Source organism: Manihot esculenta, chromosome 7 (genome assembly GCF_001659605.2).
Source record: "Manihot esculenta cultivar AM560-2 chromosome 7, M.esculenta_v8, whole genome shotgun sequence".
Classification (NCBI taxonomy): domain Eukaryota; kingdom Viridiplantae; phylum Streptophyta; class Magnoliopsida; order Malpighiales; family Euphorbiaceae; genus Manihot; species Manihot esculenta.
In genome coordinates, this window is record NC_035167.2 from 19356352 (window position 1) to 19366233 (window position 9882).

At 32.1% G+C, this 9882-nt stretch overlaps 1 protein-coding gene and 1 non-coding gene across 2 annotated transcripts; both read left to right on the forward strand.

Moving 5' to 3' along the window:
• The first annotated feature begins 450 nt into the window (after nt 1-450).
• Nucleotides 451-523, forward strand: TRNAR-UCU. Its single transcript has one exon. It is a non-coding gene; the product is annotated as a tRNA-Arg (tRNA).
• A 73-nt stretch (nt 524-596) lies between these two features.
• LOC110618446 (thioredoxin M3, chloroplastic) lies at nt 597-2867 on the forward strand. Its single transcript, XM_021761578.2, has 2 exons — nt 597-967; nt 2284-2867. Exons 1-2 carry the CDS (start codon nt 772-774, stop codon nt 2601-2603), a joined length of 516 nt encoding a protein of 171 aa, XP_021617270.1. The 5' UTR covers nt 597-771; the 3' UTR covers nt 2604-2867.
• The last annotated feature ends 7015 nt before the right edge of the window (nt 2868-9882 follow it).

Below are 9882 nucleotides of genomic sequence, written 5' to 3' on the forward strand. Positions count from 1 at the left end.
GGTCAGCTTGAGGGAGAGAGGAGAGAGGGTAGGGAAAAGAGAAATGGGTGGCTGTACAAATATGATAGTGTTTTATTATGTTGTTTATATATAGTGGGATCGATTTATTTTTTTTTATTAATTTCATTATTTAGGTAAATCTAGCTAATAAACTGATTTTAATTTGATTCAATTTAATTTTTTTAATTAAAAACTAAAAATTATTTACCCTAATTTTAAAGATGACCCTAATTATTAGAGACCATATGCAGTTAGCTTTTAATTTTTGATCTGTCTGGTTTTATGTTAGAAGAATAGGTAAATGTCGGGGCCTCTCCTTGCTCTAGATTCTCAATTTCTTTCTTCCTAAAGATATTGATTACCTTCTACCAAAAGAAAAAATTTATAATATATTACTTTAAAATCCATTTAATTTCCTCATAGACGATGTACGAGTTGCAAAATCAAACAGCGCTCGTGGCCTAATGGATAAGGCATCTGACTTCTAATCAGAGGATTGTGGGTTCGAGTCCCACCGAGCGTGAACCTTTTCGTTTAATTTTTCCCGTATTTTCTTTTCTTATATATACAAATATAGTTGAGATTTTTGAAAATTTCACAGCAAGTAGCGTGCTTCACAGCTTCAGTTTGCCATCTCCTTTCTCTCTCTCTCTGCACGATATAAGACTGACTGATGCAACTACCCCACCTCTTCCTCTCGACTGATCCTCCTTTTTCTTTCTATTTAAAACCCATTTGCTTTTACTCATAATTCTCCTTTCTTTTACTCCAATGGCTTCTTCTACTTCACTTTCTTTTCCCCTTACTCTTCCTTCTCCACGCGCCTCCTCACCTTCCGTCCACCGTTGCCTTCTACACCTTCCCTCGCTTCCCTTCCCCTTCACTTTGCACGCCAAAATGCTTTCTGTCAAAAACGCGCCCCCTCCGTCTTCTCCTCTCAGGGTTTTTTGCTCCCGTGATTCTCGAGGTAAGATAACCCCAATCAGAAACCCTAAAATCTTTATGCTCTTGATTCGGCATTTGTTAAATTTATTTTTTTGATTTGTATAGTTTTGTATTGTTATTCACATCCATTTCGTGTTTAATTTGGTATCGGGCTATTACAGGAGAGGAAAATGCGAAACCTGATCCCATTTATTGTAATCGCGTTGTTAACTTGTTTTTATTTGTATAATGAAAAATGGAAAGAAGTCGTTGGCTTATTTTATTATGTATGGAGCTTTGAAACGGATCCAAAAAACATACCAAATCAAATCCATTGCAAGTTTTGCGTCAAACTGTTCCTCAAGTAACTCCTGATGTATCTGTAAAAATGAGACGTGTCGGTGGATCAACCCATCAAGTTACGATTGAGTTAGGATCCTCGCAGGGAAGAGCACTGGCCTTATAATGGTTGTTGAAGGTGGGCAGAGACCGTCAGGGTCCAGATATGGTTTTCAAGTTAAGTTCTGAATTAATGGATGCTGCTAAAGGAAGTGGAAATGCTGTGAGATGGCTGAGGCAAATAGAGCTTTTGTGCATATTCGTTAGCCCATTAATTGGATATATGTTGGGATGTTGACGCATATGCTTGTGGAGCCATACAGTGAGACCGGAGAATAATCAGTAGAGTAGGAAAGAGCCATAGTTCATTGATTATACAGGCACATTTTCTTGATTGTGTTTATTTCTTTGTTTCGGAACCTTAATTTTAGATCTGTTACCTTTTAGCTTAGGTTGAGGTTTGACTTTCTTTCTCATTGGGAGTTTTTGTTGATTTGATTTATTTTCTCATTTCTTTTCTGCCCCATAACATGGTTTAGAATGTTTGGCTTATATGTTCTTAGTTTTCATACGTTTATACCGACATTGTTTGTTAAACCTTTTTGATTGTTAGTTATGAAGAAATTTATATATTGGTTCTAGAGCGTCCCGCTTTTCTTTGTTTCATGATGGTTGCTTTCTCCATTATGTTGTTGATGGTACTCAATGGGATAGGAAAGTGGAGAGAAAGCCCAACAAAGTTAAGAATAAGGGGATAAATATGTGAATATTGATGAATACCTCATTCAAAAGTTCTGGATTGATTTGAACTATAACTTCATCCATGCCTTGGGTATGCATGTGCGTGTAATGTGTTTTCTAGAACTTAAACAACTAGAGTTGAATATCACATCGTTTTTATTAATTATAGATTCTGCTTGTTTATTTGTTCCCAAAATCTATATTTTATTCTAGGATGTTGGAGGGACATCTGGAGATACGATTTATGACCTCTTAATAACACTTTTGCTGTATGTACAGCTTCAGTTGTCACTAAGGACTCATGGGAGAAATTGATTTTGCAAAGTGATGTACCAGTCCTAGTTGAATTTTTTGCAAGTTGGTGTGGGCCCTGCAGGATGGTTCACCGTGTGATTGATGAAATTGTAGGAGAGTATGATGGGAAACTAAAATGCTTTGTTCTCAACACAGACAGTGATTTGGAAATTGCTGAGAACTATGAAATCAAAGCCGTACCAGTGGTTTTGCTCTTCAAAAATGGAGAGAAGAGAGAGTCTGTGGTTGGCACGATGCCGAAGGAATTTTATGTTGCTGCCATTGAGAGGGTCCTCCATTTGTAGAAAAACGCGCATATTGGCCTGAGTTGAACATCAGTAAAGTTGGTTTTTTAATCAGGTATCTTTAGGTTTCTCAAGCTTGAATTTTCAATGCTTTCAAGTACATTGCTTGTACAGTGTTTACAAATGTATGCTTACTGGTCATCGCCATAGGCAAACTGGGGTTTGGGTCTCGGGTAGCCTTTTCTAATATTTCTGTAAATGGATGCACATGATCTGAACATTTTATTTCACTCCAGCTGCGTCTATACAACTTTTCTTTCAACAGCTTCAGAAATCTCACTTTCTGAATAGTTTTATTTTGGATGAACATTTGCGGTCCATCGATTTTAAGAATGAACCGTGATGGGGCATTCGTCCTGAAGATCTACCTGCTGCTCGTATTCGGTTATTTGCGGCTTAGGACCCAAAATCATTGACCCTTTGTTTGATCTTTAATTGTACAGGTAAATGAGAAGAAATTAAAGCCCTTGTTTTGAATTTCAAATTTTGTAGGAATTCAAGAGAAATGAATTTTCTTTTTTTTTTTTTCAAATTTTTGTTTGGCAAAATAATTTAATTTTTTTGAATTATTGTGAGAATTAATTTTGCAAAAATTATTAAAATTTTGTAAGAAATTATTTCATTTAAGATTATTGAAATAATTTTTTTTAATCTTTTGTTTTTTGTTTTAATTTTAATTTTATTTTTTATTTTTAATTAATAATTACTCTTTACAAAAATTATTTTATTTTAATAATAACTATTAATGCATAATATATTTATAATCAATATTAAAAAATTTATTATATTATTTTATTACTTTAAAAAATTAATTTTTATATTTTTAATGGTAAAAAATTATGTAAAATTTAGATTTTAAATGTTATAAAAATATTAATAATGATGTGACATAAATGATTTTTATTTAGTTTAAAAATAATAAAAATAATGAATAAATTAAATTAATTTAAAATTTATTATTAATTTATCTAATATAAAAGAGTTGAATTAAATTTTATTATACTTAAATTTATTCCAAATAAAAAAGTTCTTTTATAATTCCAAACAAAAGAATTCTTTCATTCATGAAGAATTGCATACTAAATAAACAAAAGGAATTGAGTTTAATTTAAGTCCGTATTTTTTCTTAAAGACTAAAAAAGTCAATTTAAAATTTTTCGGTCAATTAAATTCTTAAATTTTTGTTAAGGTGTAAATAAATTTTAATATAATATAATATTATTTTATTAATAACAAAATATTATTTTTTATAATTTAAAATATCTATAAGCCTGTCAAGTAAAGATATATTTAATATTTTTCAACTCTAAAATGTCTATCGCAAATGTTTATGTTCAAATTATTGCTAAAAAGGACACAAATCACATAAATGTTTATTTTCACAAAAGTGAGTTTTATAAAATTGCCACAAATCACAAAAATGTTTATCTTCACAAAAGTGAGTTTTAAAATTTTTTTAAAAAAAATTACCAACTAAGGATATGTTTATATACTCTAATCTCAAAATATATATTTTATATACTCTAACCTCAAAATGGTCGCTAATGCGTGCAAATCATTTGTGAAAATATTTAAAATGACGATAAATTTTTATTTTTATAAAAGTGGATTCTAGAACTTAGGAAAAAGTTTGCTTACTGTAGACATAATTAATATTCCCTAAATTTAAAATGGTTCTCGTGATATTTTACACAAATCATTTGTGAAAAAGTCACAAATGATGATAAATATTTAATTTTAAAAATTAGGTCTCCAAAACTCGGGAACAAGTTTACCATCAAAATGTATATTTGATATTCTCCAACCACAAAATGGTTACTCACAAATTTTTACATACAAATAACTTGTTAAAGTACTTCAAATGACAATAAATATTTATCTTTATAAAGGTAGGTCTCGGAACTCTGAAATAAATTTGCCAATTAATAATATATTTAATATTTTCTAACTCCAAAATAGTCACTAGCAAGTTTTTATATGCAAATCAATTGTGAAAGTGTTTGAAATGATAGTAAACATTTACCTTTACGAAAGTACATTCCAAAGCTCTTGAACAAGTTTGCTAATTAAGGACACTCTCGATATTTTTCAATACCAAAAGGGTCACTCACAAGTTTTTACACGCCAATCATTTCTGAAAGTTACAAATGATGATAAATTTTTTGCATTTATAAAATTGGATTCTAGAGCTCCTGAACAAGTTTGCCATCTAAGGACATGCTTGATATTTCTAAATCTCAAAATGGTTATTCATAAGTTTTTACATGCAAATAACTTGTGTAAGTGTCTGAAATGACGATAAATATTTATCTATAGAAAAGTAGATCCTAAAGCTTCGGAATAAATTTACAAACTAAGGATATATTTGATAATCTTCAACTCCAAAATGGTCACTTGCAAGTTTTCTACTTGCAAATAATTTGTAAAAGTAGTCGAAATGATAATAAATATTTACCTTTACGAAAGTACATGGAGTTCATTGACAAGTTTGTCAACTAAGAACATGTTTGATATTTCTTAACCCAAAATAGTCAACCATAAGTTTTTACGCGAAAATCATTTGCGGAAGAGCCCAAATGGTGATAAATGTTTACCGTTATAAAAGTGGATCCCAGAGCTTCGGAACAAGTTTGCCAACTAAGGACATATTTGATATTTAATAACCCCAAAATGGTCAATTGCAAGTTTTTATGCACAAATCATTTGGCAAAGTGCCCCAAATGGCAAAAAATATTTATCATTATAAAAGTGGGTCCCAAAACTCCATAACAAGTTTTCCAAGTAAGGATATATTTGATATTTTCCAATCCAAAATGGTCAATCACAAGTTTTTACGTGAAAAATCATTTGTGGAAGTGCCATAAATGACGATAAATGTTTACTATTACAAAAGTGGATCCTAGAGTTTCGGAACAAGTTTACCAGCTGAGGACACATTTGATATTTTTCAATCTTAAAATGGTCACTCTCAAGTTTTTACACGAAGATCATTTGTGAAAAAGCCCCAAATGACGGTAAATATGTATCGTCACAAAAGTGGGTTATGGAGCTCTAGGATATATTTGTCAACTATGAACATATTTAAAATTCCTTAACCCAAAAAGGTCTCTCACAAGTTTTTATGAGCAAATTATTTGTGGAAGTGCCCTAAATGACGATAAATATTTATCGTTAAAAACAAAAGGTGTTGAAACTCCGAAACAAATGTACCAAGTAACAACATATTTGATATTCTTCAAACTCCATCACTCGTATGTTTTTATGTACAAATCATTCATGGATATGACCCAAATGGTGATAAATATTTACCGTTACAAAAATGGATTCCAAAACTTCAGAATAAATTTACCAAGTGAAGACATATTTGATATTCTGTAATCTGAAAATAGTCACCCGCAAATTTTTACGTATAAATCATTTGTAAAAGTACCCTAAGTGACAATAAATGTTTACCGTCACAAAAGTGGGTTTCATAGCTTCGGAATAAGTTTGCCAATGAAGGACATATTTGACATTCCCCTACCTCGAAATGGTCACTCGAAAATTTTTATGCACAAATCATTTGTGGAAGTGCCTTAAATGGTGATAAATGTTTACTATTATAAAAGTGGGTCTTGGAGCTCCATCACAAGTTTACCAGGTAAGGACATATTATTCCCCAACTATAAAATGGTCACTCGCAATTTTTTACGCACAAATTATTTGTGGAAAATGTCTCAAATAACGATGAATGTTTACCATTACAAAACGGGGTCCCGGAGCTCTAGAATAAGTTTTCCAACCGAGGCCATAATTTATATTCCCTAACTAGAAAAAGGTCACACGCTAGTTTTTACGCACAAATTATTTGTGAAAATTCTCCAAATGACAATAAATGTTTATCGTTTCAAAAGTGCGTGCTAGAGCTTTGCAATAAATTTGCCAAATAAGGATATATTTGATATTCCCTAACTCTAAAATGGTCAATCATAAGTTTTTATGTGTAGATCATTTGTGGAAGTATCCCAAATGGCTATAAATGTTACCATTATAAAAGTGTCTTGGAGCTTCAGAACAAATTTGCCAAATAAGGACATATTTGATATTTTTCAAATCTAAAATGGTTAATCGCAAGTTTTTACGTGCAAATTATTTGTGGAAGTACTCCCAAACGTTGATAAATGTTTACCATTACGAAAGTGGATTGTGGAGCACATGTACAAGTTTTTCAACTTTGGACATATTTAATATTTTTTAACTCCAAAATAGTTAATTGAAAGTTTTTATTCGCTAATCATTTGTGAAAGTGACTAGATGGTGATAAATGTTTACTGTCACAAAAATGGATCCCATAGCTGCGGAACAAGTTTGCCAACTAAGGCCATATTTGATATTCCCTAGCCACAAAATAGTCAAACGCAATTTTTTATGCATAAATCATTTGTGAAAATACCCAAAATTATAATAAATATTTGTCGTTATAAAAGTGGGTCCAGGAGTTTCGAAATAAATTTTCCAAATTAGGATATATTTAATATTCTCCAACCTCAAAAGGGTCACTCGTAATTTTTTTATGCGCAAATCATTTGTGGAAGTGTCCTAAATGACGCTAAATATTTAGCTTTACAAAAGTGGATCCTAGAACTCTGATACAAGTTTGCTAAGTAAGGACATATTTCATATTCCCCAATCCCAAAATGGTCACTCACAAGTTTTACGCTCAAATCATTTGTGGAAGTACCAAAAATGGCGATAAATATTTACTGTTACAAAAGTTGGTCCTAAAGCTCCAAAACAAGTATACCAAATAAGGACATATTTGTTATTTCCAACCCCAAGATGGTCAATTGCAAGTTTTTAAACGCAAATCATTTATGGAAGTGCCCCAAATGGCGAAAAATATTTACGGCTACAAAAGTGGGTGCCCTCCTGAATAAGTTTGTTAACTAAGAACATATTTAATATTCCCCAATCCCAAAAGGGTCACTTGTAAGTTTTTATGTACAAATCATTTGTGGAAATGCCCCAAATAACAATAAATGTTTAGCTTTACAAAAGTGGGTCCCAGAGCTTCGGAACAAGTTTGCTAACTAGGGATATATTTGATAGTCCCCAGTCCCAAATGATCACTCACAAGTTTTTATGCGCAAATCATTATAGAAGTGCCACAAACGGCGATAAATGTTTACCTTTACAAAAGTGAGCATCGGAGCTCCCGAACAAGTTTTTTAACAAAGGATATTTTTGATATTCCCCAACCCTAAAACGGTCAGCTGAAAGTTTTTACACTCTAATAATTTATGGAAGTGACCAAATATTGATAATTGTTCATCGTTACAAAAGTAGGTCCTGGAGTTCCGGAACAAGTTTGCCAAATAAGGTCGTACTTAATATTCCCTAACCAAAAAATAGTCACACGCAAGTTTTTAAGCTCAAATGATTTGTGAAAATGCCCAAAATGGCGATAAATCTTTACTGTTACAAAAGTGGGTCCTAAAGGTCGGTAACAAATTTTTCAAACAAAGACATATTTGATATTCTCCAATATCAAAATGGTCAATCGCAAGTTTTTATATTTAAATCATTTGTGGAAGTGCCCCAAATGGTGATAAATATTTATTGTTTAAAAAATGGGTATCGGAGCTCCGGATCCTAAAGCTCTGGAACAAGTTTGCCAACTAAAGACATATTTGATGTTCTCTAACTTTAAAATGGTTACTTGTAAGTTTTTATACACAAATTATTTATGAGAGTGTCCCAAATGATGATAAATGTGGAAGTGCCCTAAATGATGATAAATGTTTACCGTTGCAAAAGTGAGTCCCGCAGTTCCGGAACAAGTTTGCCAATGGACATATTTGATATTCTCCAACCTCAAATTGATCACTCAAAAATTTTTACGCACAAGCCATTTTTGGAAGTGCCCCAAATGGTGATAAATGTTTACACTTACAAAAGTGAATCCTAGTGCTCCGGAACAAGTTTGCTAAGTAAGAACATATTTGATATTTTCAACTTTAAAATAGTCATTTGCAGGTTTTTATGCACAAATCATTTGTTGAAGTATCCCAAATGACGATAAATATTTACCATTACAAAAGCGGTCCTTAGACTTTCGTAATAAGTTTGCAAACTAAGAACATACTTCATATTTTCCACCCTAAAATGGTCAATTACAAATTTTTATGCGCAAATCATTTTTGAAAGTGTCCCAAATGGCGATAAATGTTTACCGTTACAAAAGTGGGTCCCGAGTTCTAGGACAAGTTTGCTAAGTGAGGACATATTTGATATTCTCCAACCTGAAAATGGTCACTCGCTATTTTTTATGTACAAATCATTTATGAAAGTGCCCTAAAGGACGATAAATGTTTACAGTTATGAAAGTGGATCCCACGGCTTCGAAACAAGTTTGCTAATGAAGGACATATTTAATATTTTCCAGCTCCGAAATAGTCACTCGAAAATTTTTGCGTGCAAATCATTTGTGGAAGTGCCTTAAATGGTGATAAAATGTTAACCATTACAAAAGTGGGTCCTAGGGCTCCATAACAAGTTTGCCAAGTAAGGAGATATTTGATATTCTCCAACTCCAATATCGTCACTCGCAAGTTCTTACGCACAAATTATTTGTGGAAGTACCCCAAATGATGATAAAATATTTACCATTACAAAAGTGTTTCCCGATCTCCAAAACAAGTTTGCCAACCAAGGACATATTTGATATTCCCCAACTCTAAAATAGTCACTCGCAAGATTTTACGCATAAATCATTTGTGAAAGTATCCCAAATGACGATAAATGTTTACCATTACAAAAGTATTTCCCAAGCTCCAAAACTAGTTTGCCAACTAAGGACATATTTGATATTCTCCAATCCCAAAATGGTAACTCGCAAGTCTTTACTCACAAATCATTTGTAAAAATGTCCCAAATAGTGATAAATGTTTACCTTTACAAAAGTGGGTCCTGGAGCTCTAAAATAAATTTGCCAACTAAGGATGTATTTGATATTATCCGACCCCAAAATGGTCACTCGTAAGTTTTTATGCGTAAATCATTTGTGAAAATGTCCCAAATGATGATAAATGTTTACCGTTACAAAATGGGGTCCTAGAGCTCCAGAACAAGTTTCCCAACTAAGGCCATAATTTATATTCCCTGACTATAAAATGGTCACAAGTAAGTTTTTATGTGCAAATTATTTATAAAAATGCCCCAAATGGCAATAAATGTTTACTGTTGCAAAAGTGGGTCCTAGAGTTCCGCAACAAATTTGCCAAATAAGAATATATTTGAT

Coding starts and splice junctions, on each gene's coding strand:
- LOC110618446 (XM_021761578.2), top strand. CDS start 772: ATGGCTTCTTCTACTTCACTTTCTTTTCCCCTTACTCTTCCTTCTCCA. Junction 968..2,283: donor TTGCTCCCGTGATTCTCGAG/GTAAGATAACCC, acceptor CTGTATGTACAG/CTTCAGTTGTCACTAAGGAC.